The sequence below is a fragment of the Pogona vitticeps genome, chromosome ZW-PAR, assembly GCF_051106095.1.
Source record: "Pogona vitticeps strain Pit_001003342236 chromosome ZW-PAR, PviZW2.1, whole genome shotgun sequence".
Taxonomy (NCBI): domain Eukaryota; kingdom Metazoa; phylum Chordata; class Lepidosauria; order Squamata; family Agamidae; genus Pogona; species Pogona vitticeps.
Genome location: NC_135800.1, coordinates 5,876,493 through 5,893,068, shown reverse-complemented (window position 1 = coordinate 5,893,068; position 16,576 = coordinate 5,876,493). Strand labels below are relative to the sequence as shown.

The 16,576-nt window shown below is 46.8% G+C and overlaps 3 protein-coding genes across 3 annotated transcripts; all 3 read right to left on the bottom strand.

Moving 5' to 3' along the window:
* Positions 1–154: 154 nt before the first annotated feature.
* Positions 155–6,571, bottom strand: LOC110078796 (ficolin-1). The gene is made up of 10 exons (XM_078382652.1): positions 6,407–6,571; positions 5,436–5,549; positions 4,907–4,960; positions 4,235–4,270; positions 3,364–3,399; positions 3,150–3,185; positions 2,635–2,762; positions 1,768–1,897; positions 1,409–1,543; positions 155–828 (listed from the first exon to the last, which is right to left on the bottom strand). The coding sequence occupies exons 1-10, from the start codon at positions 6,489–6,491 to the stop codon at positions 578–580; spliced, it is 1,005 nt and encodes a 334-aa protein (XP_078238778.1). The 5' UTR covers positions 6,492–6,571; the 3' UTR covers positions 155–577.
* Positions 6,572–8,038: 1,467 nt separating this feature from the next.
* LOC144585113 (epididymal secretory protein 4-like) lies at positions 8,039–10,697 on the bottom strand. Its single transcript, XM_078382653.1, has 6 exons — positions 10,516–10,697; positions 10,035–10,162; positions 9,343–9,416; positions 9,169–9,261; positions 8,800–8,901; positions 8,039–8,502 (listed from the first exon to the last, which is right to left on the bottom strand). Exons 1-6 carry the CDS (start codon positions 10,633–10,635, stop codon positions 8,474–8,476), a joined length of 546 nt encoding a protein of 181 aa, XP_078238779.1. The 5' UTR covers positions 10,636–10,697; the 3' UTR covers positions 8,039–8,473.
* A 1,715-nt stretch (positions 10,698–12,412) lies between these two features.
* On the bottom strand, positions 12,413–16,018 carry LOC110078794 (prostaglandin-H2 D-isomerase). The gene is made up of 6 exons (XM_020793294.3): positions 15,663–16,018; positions 15,279–15,406; positions 14,981–15,045; positions 13,875–13,979; positions 13,553–13,654; positions 12,413–12,790 (listed from the first exon to the last, which is right to left on the bottom strand). The coding sequence occupies exons 1-6, from the start codon at positions 15,756–15,758 to the stop codon at positions 12,771–12,773; spliced, it is 516 nt and encodes a 171-aa protein (XP_020648953.3). The 5' UTR covers positions 15,759–16,018; the 3' UTR covers positions 12,413–12,770.
* Between the last annotated feature and the right edge of the window lie 558 nt (positions 16,019–16,576).

Here is a 16,576-nt window from a genome sequence, read left to right as displayed (position 1 = left end):
AGCTTGCATTTCAAATGAATTCTAGGTCAACCAGAAATGTAATTCGCGGACAACTTTTCCAAGGTGTTGGGTAAATAGCCCAGCCTACTAACAGTGCGTGGGAAACCTAAGGAAAAAAAAACGGGGGGGGGAATCATCTCACTGCCACCGTACCTTGAAAGTGATTAATTTATTCTGTTGAAAATGATAATGATAAAAATCACAAGATCTGCAGGAAAGAAAATTATGTAGAACTTCTCCCATGAGTGTGGTGGGCTGTTTGCAGTGTTTGCAAGGAAGAAAACATTGTCACCCTCCCTGCCCCCCCTTGTGTGTGGGATGGGCACCTGTGGAGCTCTGGTGTTGGGCCTGCAGTACCCATAATCCCCCACCATGAATGGGAGTTGTAGGCCAAACTCAACTGGAGGACCCTCGTTCCCCGATCTTGCCTGGTCCTAACAAGCAAGGGGGAGGCACTGGGTCACCGGAAATTTATGCTGTGAAGACCTGGGGGGGCTCAGGTACCCTATTCTCAAGGAAGAAGACACCCCCCCCCACGGAATCACACCCATAGGAGGGGAAGACCTCCTTTTCTCCATTAAGCCACAGGTCTGAATTTCATTTCCGAACGCTTATAGGAGTAGTTATAGCCTTTGCTCGTTTGCCAGTTCACCCCGTCGGCGAAGGAGCTGTGGGCCCCCAGCCAGTATATCCCATTGAGGTTGGAGGTGTGGCAGTTATTGTACCACCAGGCCCCTTTGTACGTCTCCGCGCATTTGCTGTTGTTGGGATCCTGCTGCTTGTCTTTGGTCGAGAAAGGCATGCTGTTGTGGCCCGAGAGGGAGTCACCTGGGAGGAAATGATTTCAAGGTCAACGAAAGTACGGAAGACAGATCTCTTTGTCTAAGTAATGTTTGCTCAGTTCCTGCTCCCCATCTGGCTCAGGCTGGCTCAACGCCTCGAGACACCTCCCCTTGCATTTCCAACATCTGAGGCCTCCTAACCAAAAGTATGTGTGCCTTTGGGGTTGTCAACCCCATTGTCTTCCCCAAACAGTTGGCCTATTGCTCAAAAAGATGCAAGCAACCCATCTCAGGCTTCTAAAATTCAAAACAGTCCATGCAACAAAGCCAGGATTTTTATGCCTGGTATGATTCCTAGCAAGTTGGAGAGAAAAGGATTGCATTGGAAAGCTCTGGATTTCTTCAATAAAGCCTGTGCCAAACATCCACTTAGGATGTTATGCACCAAAGCAGCCTTTTCAGTCCGGCCCAGATTGATTTGGGAAAAACCCAGCTACTGTTCAGAGTTCTGATCGGTTTGGTCTACCTGCGGTCTTTCTTCCCCCACCTCCATTATATTCCTGCTCTCCATATAGGGGTCTTGACCCTCCCGCCAGGCACAGAAAAATGTCCCATCCTGTACGTACCTGCACTGCCACCAGCAAAGCTCCCGAGGCCCAGCCTGTACTGGTCTGCTTCTCCTGAAATTCGAAAGGACGTATACTTGGCAAAGACGTGGGTGTTGTCGAAATCGGTGAGATCCACACGCAGTTCGTTCTCTCCTGTCCAGGGCAAGGCGAGAGGGGAAAGAAATAAAAATAAAAAAGAGTATTTTTTTTTAAAAAAATTGTAACAGCGATAGGATGTATGAGAAGAGATGAAAAGGCAAGGAAAAGCTGGAGCAGAGATTTGAAGCTGGGTGGCTTCCATCCTAGAAATGGAGGATGCTGAGGCTATTGTGATGAAAACAGCAGAAATCATGGGGGAGAAAATGTATGCAATTTACCCATCGAGGTCAAGAGGTGGATGTTGTCATTCCCCAGCCAGAATTCCGTAAGCTGGCTCCCAAATCCTTTCTTGTAAGCATTCCAGTCTCGGTAGAAATCCACAGAGCCATCAGCCCGTCTTTGGAAAACCTGTCATGAAGAAATCAAGTTTCTTTCAGGTCCCTTCCTCTTTTAAATGGGAGCCGGGTGGTGGCTGCCCACATTGCCATTTAATATAAATGATGATGGCTTTAGTCCTATATGATTTTTTTACAACAAGGCAATTTTTATCGTGCGGTTCCAGACCTCGTGTATTAAAAACAACTTAAAACAGAATAGACTTAACTAAAAACAAAAGCTAAAAATATTTTAGTTACCAATCCAGATTCCTGCCTGGGAAATCTCGCATAACAGGGTTAAGGAGTTGGTCATCCTTGCAAAAATTGCATGTGGAAAAGGCATACATTTCTGTTCCTTTGGCACTACAAGGGTAGAACCGATTTTCCGATGGTACATCAGAATAGCGTCCCGCTCAAACTACAGAGAGAAGGTAGTTGAATCTTTCTCTTGAAAAGACCTGCCGGTATTTTGGGATGGTCAGATTTTCCAGACGCTTAGCGCTTCAGAGGAATCCAACGAGATGCTTAGCGGTTCGGAGGAATCCAACGAGACGCTTAGCGCTTTGGAGGAATCCAATGTTCCGACCAAAATGCAAATCTAGTTGCTTTTTTTTTTTTTTAGCCCTTCGTAAGCTTCCCAGGGTCTCTGAAATGGGAGAAAGTGAAGCCAAACTAAAAGGGTCAAAAGAAAGGAAATTTTCTTCCTTTTTCTAGGTAGAAAATCGAAATCTGTATTCCCAACCCGTACCACCCTTAAACGGAGCTTACGATCCATCCGCCGCCATCCGTGTGCATGTCACACAACACCGTCAGGGGCTCGCAGTTCTGGGGGTAGATGGTGTACCAGCCGCTGAGGGTCACTCCGCGGGCCAAAAGTTCTTTGCAGTTTTTGACACCTAGGTAGAGGTCAAAGGCAACCGGCTCAGCGCTGGGAGGCTGGTCTCGTGGCCGTCACACCCCACGACAAAGAGGCGGTGGCCCCCCAGAGGCTAAAGGACCCCCAACTCTTCCAACCCAATGCAAACCAACCAACAAAAACAGTCCTGGGAAATCTCCACCTTCCTGACTTCGTAGGGAACTAGGAAAATGGGGTCAGCAACCGACGGCCCGGGCTACGAAAACGCCCAACCCTTTAGGGTTTTCCAGAGGGACGGCGCCACAAGAGGGAGGTGAGCTGAGAGGGTTGAATATGTGTTGAATATGGCCATACATTTCCCCGATCTGTTCTGTCTCCTTGGGCAGGGTGAAGGCTTCCGGGCTATACAGAGTTCCTAGAAGCTTACCTTGCTTACACTGAATGTCCTTCAGTTCTTTGTCTCCTGTGGAAAAGGACAGGACAGCCATCAAGAGAAGAGGCTAAAGAATTACAACTTCCCTTCCTTGGGTCAGCCGAAGCTTCCCGGATGACTAAGATAACCAACTTTGCTCTTCTTCGTTCTCCTAGGTTTGGAGGGTTGCAATAACAAAACCCAGCGAACAAGCATAAACCACGCTCACCTATTGTTCCCGGGGCGCCAGTTTCTCCGCTTTCTCCTAGAAACAAGAGCAGAAACAACATTTTCCGTTGTTATAACTGCGTTTATTGACCAAATTAATTTAGCTACAGTTGGCTGCTTCTGCCTGATGAATGGAACCAAATTATAAACCCTAACTGGCGCTAGGGGCTGCTCCATCTTAGGGTCCCCCCCATCCCGTCCCCACAGAGAAACAGAGGGGTTGTGTTTTGAAGCAGGCGATGGGAGTGCATGGCAGGGGCGAAATCACAGAGGAGCTGTCAGTCTTTGGCCCTCTAGAGCAGGGTGTAAAAAAATCCCAATCATGTTGCATTGAATGGGGCTTGAGACCCCACTCCCCCATCCCTGAGGAGTTTTGAACCCTGAATCTCAAAGATCTGACATTTCCAAGTTGTCCAAGAAAAGGCATCTCTCGCTCTTATAACCTCGCTCTTATAACATCTCTCGCTCTTAAGGACCGCACAGCCTTTCTCTGGTTCTGCCGGAACATTTTCTGTCTATTTCCAGCCTTTCCCACGAGAGCCACTGAGTTGGTAGCAAAAAGGGGGGCCTTCGGGACCGACCTAATCCTCTCCCTCTTCCACCAAAGGACAGGTTAAGGCGAACCCACCCGAAAAAGACCCAAACAACTTTTTTTGGTGGGCAAGTTGGAGCAGTTGGGTGGGCAAATCCCGCAACCCACCCCCTCCCCAATTCCTCCCTAGCTGGGAAAATACGAGGCGTGTAAATTGAACCATGAATGATTTGCTGCTGAGCGTTCGTGTCCTTCCCAAGCAAGATTTGGGCTCCCATCTGTCCTCAAAGTAGGGGAACCCCATATTAGCCCAAAGCTTGCATGGCTGGCATCTTTTTACCTTTGGCTCCAGGTGTACCTGCGATGCCGGGATCTCCTGGTGGACAGAGAGAGGGGAGAGCATTAGCTGGCTTTTCCAATAATGTTGTGGTTGTGATTCCTGCCTCCTGGGCATACCCTCTATCCACTAAATTCCACCGGCTCTCTCTGCTAAGCAGAGCCTTTTAACCTGGGAGGTCAAGCATCCTCTGGGGAGGACAGAGAGGGGTTAAAACTCTCTCCTTGCGGGACCAATGTCCAAAATTCAACCCTTTTGCTCCCCCTCCCCGGGTGTGTTTGCTGTTCGTGAAAAGCAGAAGTGCTGGAACTGCTGGCCACAGACTTTTTCCGATCCTTTAGACCAAAGGCCAACGGAAGTTTGTGGAGAAAACCCGAGGAATGTGGAAAGAAGCCACATTAAAGGAAGTGGAGTTGGCTCGGCATTTCACAATGGGTGGAACGGCACCGTTCCTTATCGGGGGGAACTTCTGCTGTTGTCATCTTTCCAAGACAAAACCAGTTTTGAGTACTCTTGTGTAACAGAGAATAATCAAGCCCTGGTATATTGCTGAAGAGGGGATTGAAATATATCCACAAGGAAGGAGTCCGGAAACCGACAGCCACGTGCTCCTTTGCTTTCTATGGGCCCTTCCCTCGGGGCCCCTAACCGTAGACACCATCTATGGCATATTACCCTTCGGCCCAGGTGGTCCAACTTTTCCAGGGATTCCTGGCGAGCCCTTCTCTCCTGTTGTGAAAAAAAAATGGGGGAAAACCACAAATCAATATTTGGACACTTTGACAGAGATCCCAGGGGAGGTCAATGGGGTGAATGCATGACCCAGCGCCTAACTGGGGTTCCCTACACAGCATACAGGATAAGCAAAGACTGAGCTTGATAGCAATCTATAGGGGATTTATAGTAGAACTTTTCAAAATGCGAAGGGTTTCCCTTGAAAGAGGGCCATGATCATGAACGGGGGGAGAGCGTGGCCTGGTAAGGGAATTTAAACTTGTCTTAGGATGTTCCTGGTTCTCCGGACATCATGTCCCCAACCACACCCCAATGTGGTCCTGTCTGGAAGGCAGAATATTGGGGGGGGGAGAGAACATCCTCCTGTCCTCTCTTGAACCATTACGTTCCAAAGGCTTGTGCATGACGGCATGGGTTGGGGCCAATCTACACCACACTTCCAAACAGAACACCTTTCTCAGGAACCTACCTTTCGCCCCAGGGACGCCTGGGTCCCCCTGGGGTCCGGTTGGGCCAGGACTGCCCGGACATCCTCGCAGGATGGCAAGCTTCTCGTTACCACCTACCCCTACAAGCTGCACTTCTGTAGGGGAACAGCGATGGTTGGGATTGAGAACAAAGACCCGACAGACCGTAGGATATTTTGCAAGCCAGAAGTGACTCTTTCTCCTCAAGCCGACTGCCATGCATTAAAGGTGCAATTTTGTGTAGAAGAGCCTAACACGACCCTCCTTCTAGCACTCAGACCGGCAGTTCACTTTCTCAAGTTTCTAGCTCTTATGAGGTCACAAAAAAAGAGCAAGAGATCACACACACACTACCCAAGAATTTTAAAAACTCAATTTATATATTTCTATCCCAGCATTGCAGGAAGGAGTTGAAGGCCATGCTCCTTCTCCTCCCCAACAACCCTCCCAGTTCACTCAGGCTGAAAAAATACCTGTGGCCACCCAGTGAGTTTTCACGGCCAGGTCGGAATTCGAACCCAGATATCTCATCCAACCTTCTCACTGCCCTGCCCCGCAGTATGCCCATAACTTTGCCCAGTACGAAAGCAAAAGGGCCAGGTTAGGAAAGTTTTCAAACGTGGTCCTGTTTTCAAAAAGGTGCCGTATTTCCTTTGTAGGTGAAAACAAAATAAACATTAAAAGTTTTTTTAAAAAGACCTTAAAATATTTTTTTAAGGTGAGCTTTCGCATGCTCATCTGTCTGATGAAGTGGACTGGTCACATTAAAAAGGATAAAAGCTAGTCTTCAAGGTGCTGCGGTGTTTATTCTGTTTTCACCTCCACTGCTTGGCATGGTCTAATCCGGCTTCTCCTTCTGCCATGACAGCTGTTTCCTTCGGCTGCCCCAGAGAGGAGAGGTCCTCAAATCTATGCCGGCAGGCTCCCCCTCCCACCCCCAATCTTTTTCCAGGTGTATCTGCAGGCCACTCACCTGGGCAGGTGTCAAGGGCCAGCCCACAAGCAGCCATCATCAGACCCAGCAGGAAGAGATGGATGGATCTGGTACCCCTCTTCATTGTGGCGCTTGAGGAGAGCCCCTTTCTGGCTCTCTGCTCAAGCGTGCAAGAAGCTGAGAGACGTCGTTCAGGAAGAGGAAGGAGGCTGACGAAAGGCCGGTCCAGGGGAGGGATCCAGATTTCCCGGCACGGCCGCTGCCTCCCTCTTCTGCCCTCACCTCATCAAGAGTTCACAGGCACACATACCAGTGAATCGAGCCCTTTTTCCTGATATACAGTACATACAGTACATATATGTGGGTGTGTGTGAGAGAGTCATGTGGATTTAAAAGGAAAAAGCAGCTAGGTAGAAAAGAGTCGGGCGGGTGACCCCATTATCTCCCTCAAAGAAAAAGAAAAATAACAGCTGGGGAGATTTTGAGCCATGACATTTCAAGAAGGGAAAAGGTGAGGCAACCTTTGGACTCGGTGCTTCCTATTGGTAGCTTCCCTCGACAGACTCTTATTTTTAAAAAGGGGGGTAGATGGGATATACAGAATGAGAATATGTCCATTCCCCCCCCGTTCCATAAAGCATGGACCAAACGTCGGGTGCCTCCCCCCCCAAAAAAATAATCCTCCAAGCTGAAATGGAAAGGTCAAGCCGTTTTTGCTCCCGTGATGCCACGGAATGTCCACAAATATCTCTGGGGGGCCCTTTCGTACTCGGAATGCCAGCGATTTCCTCATTGTGAGTTCCTGGCAGCCAGGATGGCCCAATAGGCCAACCGTGTCAAAATATGTAAAATACTATGATGTTGTAAGGACATCGCCCTGCTCGCCTCCAGGCGCTCTTAGCAAAAGTCGAGGCGAGGAGCTGGATTCATCCTGTTTACACCCAGTCTTGGGATCGGTCAGGGAAACTGGAGCATCGGTTGGCCTTGCAAAGTGTGTGAGGGCAGGTCTCTGCCCCAAAAGGACTACAATCTCTATTTAATTTCTTCATTTATATTATTTATAGGCTGCCTTTCTCTCCACTCCCCACATGGCTCAGAACAGATAAAACTAGAGAACCCACAACTTTTTAAAAAAATGCTATGCAAATATCAGGCTAAAATAATGATTAAACCTATATCAAGACTGAAAACAATGTTTTTTAAAAAAATTAGAAATTTGGAAAGCCACCGAGGGAAACAAAAAGATCAGACCCGCATGATCACTAGGGCACACAAAGGTAGACTGTGTCTGGAGAGGGAGGTTCCATGCAGCCACTGTTTCATGCACACACATCCCTGCTGTGGATGTGTGGGTTGACCAGCAGTGATTCAAGCCAAAATCCAGATGGATTCCCCCCTTCCACAAGGCTGCCCTTCATCCCAGTCGATGCCTGCCACCCCCAGGGACAACACAACAAAGGTTTCCTTGTCAATCCTCAGCCCCCCTCCAAGATGTGCTGGGCCTTCTCTCCACAAAAGCTTCATCTAGCATGGCCAGCTGCCCAGGATCAGGAGAGTTGTCCTCCTAAAACTTAGGGAGAGCCCAGTTTCCCTTCTGGCTGCCAGATCAGCACCATGGAGAGCTCCTGGAGAGGAAGACGTGGCTCCTTCGAATAAGGAATTGGGGCGGGGGGGTGAGCCCTGTCTGAGGATGGATAAGGACTCCCCATCCTCTCGAAAAGGGTGGTCCCCATGCTCTCCAAAAGTCCTGGCTCTCTGTCTTCACTCCCCCACCCCACCCCAAGATGTTCGGGAGACTGTTCTTCAGGACGGGCTCAGAACACCCTTCGGAGGATAAGTGACTCTTTCATTCCACGGTTTTATTGATGCTTTAATTTTTTTTAAATGATCCTGTAAAGACATTCTGTATGCAGGTGGATCGGGGTTTCTTTTCTAGGGTGAGTCCAGACGATGACACACCCAATGGAGTTGATGGACCAGTAATTCTGTCTCTGAGTGTCTGAGAGAGAGATCCATAGGCTTCTGATTTCCTTTCCAGACAGGGAGGTGGTCAAACTGGATCTAAATGTGGGAATGATCCCTTTATCTCAACCCGTTGCTGCGAGTTTAGGTGATTTTTGGTTCTGAACATGGAGCTGTGGGAGAAAAGAAATGACGTTATAACACCAAGATGTGGATCTGAGCCAAGGGAGCAGAACCTCACGAGATTTTGTGTAACTTCCCTCGCCCTTCAGGCAAGTCTGTATCTCCAGGACAAGAGATAAGAGATGCGAAGGGTTTTTTGTAACTAAGTCGAGGTATCCTTTCCCCTGCTCTATCCCTGAATGGATTTCTGGAAACAAATAAAGGTGCTGTTTCCCCCCCCCCCCCCCCGCAACTTTCTTTTCCAAGCCCATATTCCTACAATCATCCCCGCGGGCTAGTGTTACCACCTGCTAAGTTTGTACGAGCAATGTTCTCCACGGGGAATCCCAGGGATGCGACGTGACTCTTGAATTTCTCGCTTGCTGCCTCTGTTGGTTCTGGCGTCCTGGCTGATGGCCCACAAAAGAAGAACAGGGTAAGATAATTCACAAAAGGCACCAGTGATAACAAGGAGGTCTGGATTGGCTGGGGAAAAAAATCACTCTTCACCTTCCCTCTTATCAAGCTGCGCCAACCAATGGCCATCAAAGAGGGGTTTCTGGGTGGCATTGTTACCCCTAAATTCTTATTCACACCATCACACATGCAGGCAAGGAACGGATGTGAGCCTTTCCTTGTAGCCCCATCTTACGAGGCCTGTCGTGACCCAAACGTACCGTAAAGTTCCAGAACCCGGTATTCCTCGTTATCCCGGTAGAAGACAACGTAAGTGCTGTAATCCGTCTCTACAATCTGAAGGAGTTTCTTCTCTGCATTTCAAAGACATGATGGTGAGCCCTAGTGACTCTCTAGAAATCTCAACTATGGGAAAGAAGAGGGTATGAACTTACCAGGGGTCATGTACTGCCCGGGCTGGGCACCCTGTGGCAAACGAAACTTTTTTCTCCGACACTTCTTATCCTTTCTGGAAATACCAAAACAAAAAACCCACAGAGAGAGCAGTGAAGCAACATACCTTGCTTGGTGTCAGATTGTTTTGGTGGAATTGTAAAATACTGAGTCTTAGAGTTCCAGAGTTTACCACCGGAGCATTCCCGGGGGTGAACCACCCATTGCAGAGCAAAGACCAGAAGCGCATTTAGTCAGATGAGCAGAATTCAAAATTCAGTGGCTTGAAATTTTATGGGGTTTTTTGGGACAACAACCCCCCCAGAAACCTTTAACCAACTCTCAGAATTTATTTCCCTGGCTTTGAAGAAAAGGAAGGAAAAGTGCACCTCTTACTTCTTTACTTTCTACAGTCTTTCGGTTGCACGGCGTTGATCTCTCTCGCAAACGATACGGCAACTTGAAAGTCTCGTTATCCCTTCCTTCTCTAGCCAATCTCAGGGCATGCTGGCCGGGGATTCTGGGAGCTGTAGTTGAACAAACCTGAAGGGTTTTCCCCGCCCCCCGCAAGCTCTGATACAGTTTTATCAGTTTGGGGATACCCCCCAAAAAATCACCCACCCAATGACTCAATTGGGATGATCTTTGTCTTGTTATACAAAATTATTACTCTCAGAAATTTGAGAGAACTTACATGGGAAATTCAATGTGTCCCAGCAGCTTTTTATTTTCTCCAGGCTCAAAACGGATTTCGTAAGTTGTATAATCTTTCACCTGCCCGTAATCAGAAACCGCTGAAATGGGAAACCAGTTCCCAGCAAACTAAGAAAAGAAGTGGGTTCGTTATTCAGAACATTCATTAAACATAAAAATGTTGACAGTCCAGACCCCGTTTTGGACCCGATGGTCTACTTCTGCCAGACCCTTCCAATTCGCACGGAATCCCCCACACTCTCCATCCATACCTGGGGGTTATGTGATATGTAATCCAAAAGAACTTCTTTAAACTCTACCCAGTCCCCAATAGGTTAGGGTGAAATTCACCTGGGGATGGAAATGCTCTTAAAGCATGTCATTGCTAAAGATAATTGGCGGGGGGGGGGGGTCCTTCTTTTCTCGATCAGGATCCCCGCTCAATTTCTCTCGGGGAATTTGGGCAAGCTTTCAGCTGTTACCTTTTGGAGGTCAAAATCTGGCTGTGTAGGAACTTCCGCCGTGATCTGGAGGAAACAGAGGACCCCCAAGCCGACGGTGAGCAGGAGAAGCTTCATCTCTGTGCCGGCTTCGGGGGGCATCTGCACTGGTCGGTCAAGGAGGGTGGCAGTGGGGGCCGCATGTTATGAACCCCTTGATGGCACCTCCCAAATCCACCCAAGCAAGGCCTCCCCTCCTGCCGGGAAGCTAATTACAGGGAGAGGTATAATTGGGTGGTTCTGAGAAAGGGCCATTCCGCCAGCGGGCATAGTCGGAAAACTCAAGAACAGAACGATTTCTCTGGCACACAGAGGGCTCATCTTGATCTGAACACTCCTCCATAGCAAAGGACGTGGGTGATAATTGAAAGTGGATTTTCAGACCCATTGGCTTGCCGGAGGGTGATCAAAAGCCCCCCAGGGGTGACAAGACACACAGGCCTTGAAAGTCAGGACCTATGGGGGGGGTGTGTCAGCAGTGTGCCCCCATTATTAAAGTATTTGGGCTCCTGGCGTTCCCCTCCCCATGTCCTAAAAACAGCCAAGAACTGCAAGCCACGAGGGCCGGATCCTCACCTCGGTTCACTGAGTTCCCGTTTTGTTTTCATCGCATCATGCTATTAAGAGATATTAAAAACGGCCATTTATCAAGGCTTGGTGGAACGAATTCTTGGCAGCCGCTCACACAGTCAAGACCCGTCAAGATTTGGGAACCAGCGACCGGACTGAATTCTCACCGTCATGGACAGATGGAACCAATCCGGTTTCCTGGATTTAGTTCATTGCACTCCACAAAGGTGTATTTGGGGCACAGATATCAAAGACCAGTCGCCAGTGTGAGATCCAGTAAATTTTGCAGGGAAATTATTTCAAAGAACAAGCAGATTAGGGCGGAATAGGAGTTATAGCCTAAAAAAGGAGAAAATCTCCGGCCTTTGGAACTTTGTTGACATGAAATTAACAGTCAATCAGTCTATCAATCTATTGTATCTCCCACTTTTCCTCCAGTTTATGATCACTCAGTATATTTTTTAATAGCCACATGGCCGTGGGTGGGATTTGAACTCAGGACATCCAGATCTTTGTCTACATCTGCCCCATTGCATGAGTTCTCCTCCTTTATACTTGTCAAGAGTTTTATATTTATTTTGTCAGCAATTCCCTGGTTCCCACCACCCCACCCCCAAAGGCAAACCAAGATCAAGAAAGATGCACTGTGTATTTATAAAAGAGATTCAATGACAGGCTGACATCTAGGGAAACAATAGGAGAAAGAAAGGTAGACCTTAATTATTTTATTTAGCTGTGGATTGTCGACTTTAGTTCTAGAATAGGTAAAAATTTCAGCTGTCTTTGGCCCCGTTCTTTTCGTAGTGGGACTTTTGATTTCATTGGTGCGCCTTGGCTTTTGAGATGATGTATAAAAATAAATAAATCCATGCACGCAAATTGAACTACACTTCTTTCTATTTATCAAAATATCCCCCTTAGTATGTGAGCCTACTCACTTGTAGACCCCTTTATCTTCATTGTTATTACTGACCGAACCTCCTTCAAATGGTGGAAAGCCTTTATAATTCCGCACAGATCTTTGTTCTATTTGTATAGTTGCAAAGTTGATTTTGAACGTTTACGGATGCTATCAAGAAAACCAAACAATACAGAATCTGTACAGGTAGCTCTGCTGGCTTTATTTTTCTTCGTGCGCAGAGACTTACGAAGAGAGAACCAGCCCGTGTGCGGGTCTTTTTCTAGGCTAGGGGACCTTAAAACCAGCTTTCTTCAAAAAAAAAAAAAAAAAGGTTCTTGGAGTATTGGGCAGATCTGCAGAATATTTAATAAACAGGGAGAATCTTGATGTTGAAAAAAGGGTGGTCTATTTGGCCCCCAGAGATGACGTTTTAATGAAAACATTTGATAGTAAGTGGACATAGTTCAATGAAACTTTTTATCTTTCAGGATTACCGACGTGTACTTTTCTCGTTTTGTTTTCGTTATACAATCCGTATATTGCAACATCTAAAGCTGTGCAAATACATAAAACAAGCAAGCTTTTGTGATCTTGGTCTTTTACGGATGCTATAAAGGCAATCTAACAATGCAAAGACGTATGTATATTGCTTCTGCCAGCTTTATTTTTATCGCAAATGCAGGTGTGCAGAAGGGGTGGGTTGTTTCTCCTTGTTATTTTCCAGAACCAGAAACGTATTTCCAAATGTTGGAACGCTCTGCTACTTCTAATTCAGTGGGCACTCACCTGTGAAAGGAAAGAAATAAAGTCACCCTAGGCCAGAAATACATAAATACATTCAAGTGTCAGAGAGAGGTGGTTTAGGCAGACCTTCGTGTATGATAAATCAGCCTTCAAAGGAGTCCCATGCTTAAGCCCTAGAGTCTAGCCACAGAACAAAACAATGTGCACATTATAGGAGGCGAGAGAATCTTTTGTTGTGCACTCAGATGCTTTCAACAGCAAGGAAATTCTCTCTTCTAATGATGAGTCATTTATAACATCTGTTTCTGGTCTTGGAAAGATATCACCTTTAGACATTTGGAGATTTCCTGAAATAGCAGAGCATTAGCTGGAAGTTTCAAAAAATACCAAAAATGGGGATTGGGCTGCTCAGAACCTGCAAAGTGTTGTTTTTGTTGTCACTACAACATACTTCTCTGACTCAGCTGGGAATTCTAGCCCATCAAAAGAATGTTTCCGGATTTTGGACTATCCCTAGTAAGCTGGCACAGAGTATCCCCATGAAATTTATCTTGGGGAAAATATTCCATCCATTAATAAGGGAACTGTAGGCATCTCTTAGTAAGCAAGCCCAGCTGCGTTCGGTGGGGCTTATTTATTCCCAGCGACGTGCTCATTTTAGGCTGCCATCCTTGGCTGTCCTTTTTTTTTGAAGATGATAAAAAGAAACCCTTCTCAGAGAAATGGGAGAGAAATATACTGACTGTCAGTCTTGATTTCCTTCACTCAGGAAATATAATTCTTCAAAGCAGGCTCGCTTCTTACCCTCAGTGTTGTGAAACATGACGCTGTCGGTAGGAAATTGCGCGCATCGGACCAGCTCTTTGAATTTTTCTCTGATGTCCTTTGGGATCTCTGGAGCCCGGGCTTCAGGATCCAGCCCAAACAAGTCGACAGGGGTTGCAATTATGGAAAAGGAAAGGGGAGGGAAAAACAGATTGGAGAATCTGCCCCTAGTTGGAAGCAGAACTGGCTTATGCTAAGAAAGAAGTGTGATTACATTCTTGCCAAGGTTCCTATCCTCTCATAACCACCCCTTTTACTGCCCCCCCCAAACTTTCCTTTCCTTCTCACGTCTGACACGTACTGTAAAGATGTAGGACCCGTAGGTCTTTGCTCTCCGTGCCCATGATGGCGAAACTGATGTAGTCGGTCTCTACCACGGTGAAGGTTGTCGACTTTCCTGATACAACTGAAACGCAGGATATAAGGGGGGGGGGAAACAGAAAGGTGTTTTTTTTGTTTTTTAAACTGCCTGTGTTGCAAAGGCATTTGTAGACCTCTGTGGTACATTCCAGAATTTTATTTTCTGCCCCTCAAAAATGAATATTTCATGGCAATAACGGAGTAGGGTGTGGACGGAGGGCTTTCTCTGACGGTAACAAAGGAAGGAAAAGGAAACTTTCTTGGGAGCAGAAATCCAAAACATATGCAGCTGCGTCCAGATGAAAATTTACACTTGTGTTAGTCACAACGCCAAATTGCTTCTAATTAAAGTATTATTATTTTATTATTATTCAAAAACACCAGGCACAGTCAATCAAAATTAAAAAAAAAACATTGACTGGTATTATATAACAGATACAAGGTTTAACCCAAAACCTAAGTATCTGTTAAATATTGAAACAGTAGGTATGCTGTTTCTTTCTTTCTTTCTTTCTTTCTTTCTTTCTTTCTTTCTTTCTTTCTTTCTTTCTTTCTTTCTTTCTTTCTTTCTTTCTTTCTTTTTTATTTATTTTCATCATCATCATCGTTGTTGTTATTGTTTTATTATTATTATTATTTTGTTTCTAGTATTGCTTGCTTGCTTTATTTATCATCATCATCATCACCACCATCACCACCATCATCACCACCATCACCACGAGCACCACCACCACCACCACCACCACCACCACCACCACCATCATCATCATCATCATCATCATCATCATCATCATCATCATCATCATCATCATTATTATTATTATTATTATTATTATTATTATTATTATTATTATTATTATTATTATTATTATTATTATTATTATTATTATTATTATTATTATTATTATTATTATTATTATTATTATTATTATTATTATTATTATTATTACTAAAAACACCAGGCACAGCAAAGCAAAATTACTGTATAAAAACATTAACTGCTATTATAAAACAGACGCAAGTTTTAAGGCGGTTGGCAGGACTTACTCCGTTGGTATTTCCCGACCTTCTCAGCGAGGGTCAATTTGACATCCGCCATCTTGCAGTTTTGCCTGGAAAAAGGGAAGCAGATGGGCTAAAGACGTCTTTCCCGAACCGTGGTAGGGAGAGACGACCGATCCATGTCGGCGTCTCCTTGAACAGGTAGAACACCTCTTTTTCAGATCGCACAACAATACCCATGCTCCCCTCTCCCCCCCCCCCCACTTCCTGGACCATCTCCTTAAAAGGCTAATTTTTAAAAAAGTCTGTTGACCGAGTAAACCCCCTTCCCGGGGAAACATACTCGGCGACAGGTGAGCGGAAAATAAGACTGCCCTTCTCTCCAGCCTCCACGGTCAAGCGATAGAGGTGCTCGTTGGTGACAAAGCCGCTGTCCAGCGCCGTTCCCACCGTGTACCAGGTTCCGTAAAACTAGAGGAAGGAGGTCATCACTGTTATCTGCATCGCTCCTGGACCTCCCTTGGATCCTGCCCTCTCCTGCTCCCAAGGTCCCCGGCCCCTCTTCACCGTCCCCAGAAAGGAGGACGCAGATCAGCCCCTCTCCAAAAGGAAAAGGCTGTCAGATTTCCTCCATCTTAGCAGCCCAGGAAGGACCGAGAGGACTAAGGCAGGCTTTGCAGGATCCGGCCCATTTTCACCCCTTTCTGGAGCCCCCTTCTGCTCTTACCATCTCTGGAGCAAAATCCGGCTGAGTGATGAAAGCCGCGGCGAATCTCAGGAGGCATAAACCGGCCAGCGCTCCTTCCCAGGGGAGGCCCATCATCTTCTCCGTGGCTGTCTCCGGAGGCTTCCCGACGGCCGATGGGGGTTTCTCCCTGGTTCCCCCCTCCCTTTATAACCCTCCCTTTAGGTCTCCAGGGTGCTACCAAGCAAACCCGCCTCACAGTCCAGAAAGCTAATGACCCGGAGGGCGAAAAAAGACAAAGTACCGGCCATATTTCCAGAAGACGCTGTTCCGAAGGTGGGCCTCCACCGATAACTCGGGAACAGCTTGCCTTTTTTATAGATTCAGCCGCGATCACCTTGATCTGATAGCCTCTCTTTGGCAAAGCAGGGGAGGGAAAAACCGATGCATGATCAGCTTCAGCACCCTTGGGTGTCTGGATGGTGACCAAATCACCACCTTCCTCCAGAACATCGTCCACATCTTTTTGTAAACAGAATGGCCCAAGTATCTAAAACTTGCGCCCCTCTGGCTGCAATCATCTGCCATGATCCACCGAAGTTTTGCTTCCTTTTATAATCCCACTTTCCTACACGGCCACCTAAATTTGGCCCTCTGGGACCTCCTAAAAATATTTCTGATGGTGGCATTTCTCAACAGCATCCTCTGCCTTGCCTCCCTGTCTGTTTTACACCAGGGTCTGGCCCACAGCCCTGTTTTAGATAAGCAACGGGTGGGGATCCCAAGCCACCAATTTCAGAACAAGTGGGCACACGGAGGTCGATAGCCTTGTTTTAAAGAAAGCCTGTACTGTCAGCAAGCAAGATTCCCCCTTGAAAAATAAGGTGCACACCTCTGTACACTTTATTAACATGGCGGTGGGGGAAACCCACCCATTTGGCCACACCTCACCACCC

Bases quoted from the DNA above. Each gene is read 5' to 3' on its own strand.
- LOC144585113 (XM_078382653.1), bottom strand. From the start codon at position 10,635: ATGCCCCCCGAAGCCGGCACAGAGATGAAGCTTCTCCTGCTCACCGTC. The intron at 9,262-9,342 runs GTAAGTTCATAC...TTTGAAATGCAG, and splicing joins CGGGCAGTACATGACCCCTG to AGAAGAAACTCCTTCAGATT. The intron at 8,902-9,168 runs GTACGTTTGGGT...GTGGGCCATCAG, and splicing joins CCGGGTTCTGGAACTTTACG to CCAGGACGCCAGAACCAACA.
- LOC110078794 (XM_020793294.3), bottom strand. From the start codon at position 15,758: ATGATGGGCCTCCCCTGGGAAGGAGCGCTGGCCGGTTTATGCCTCCTG. The intron at 13,980-14,980 runs GTAAGTCCTGCC...CCTGCGTTTCAG, and splicing joins GGTCGGGAAATACCAACGGA to TTGTATCAGGAAAGTCGACA. The intron at 13,655-13,874 runs GTACGTGTCAGA...TGGATCCTGAAG, and splicing joins ACGGGTCCTACATCTTTACA to CCCGGGCTCCAGAGATCCCA.
- LOC110078796 (XM_078382652.1), bottom strand. From the start codon at position 6,491: ATGAAGAGGGGTACCAGATCCATCCATCTCTTCCTGCTGGGTCTGATG. The intron at 1,898-2,634 runs GTAAGCTCCGTT...TCTTCATGACAG, and splicing joins CGGATGGCGGCGGATGGATC to GTTTTCCAAAGACGGGCTGA. The intron at 829-1,408 runs GTACGTACAGGA...ATTTCCTCCCAG, and splicing joins CTTTGCTGGTGGCAGTGCAG to GTGACTCCCTCTCGGGCCAC.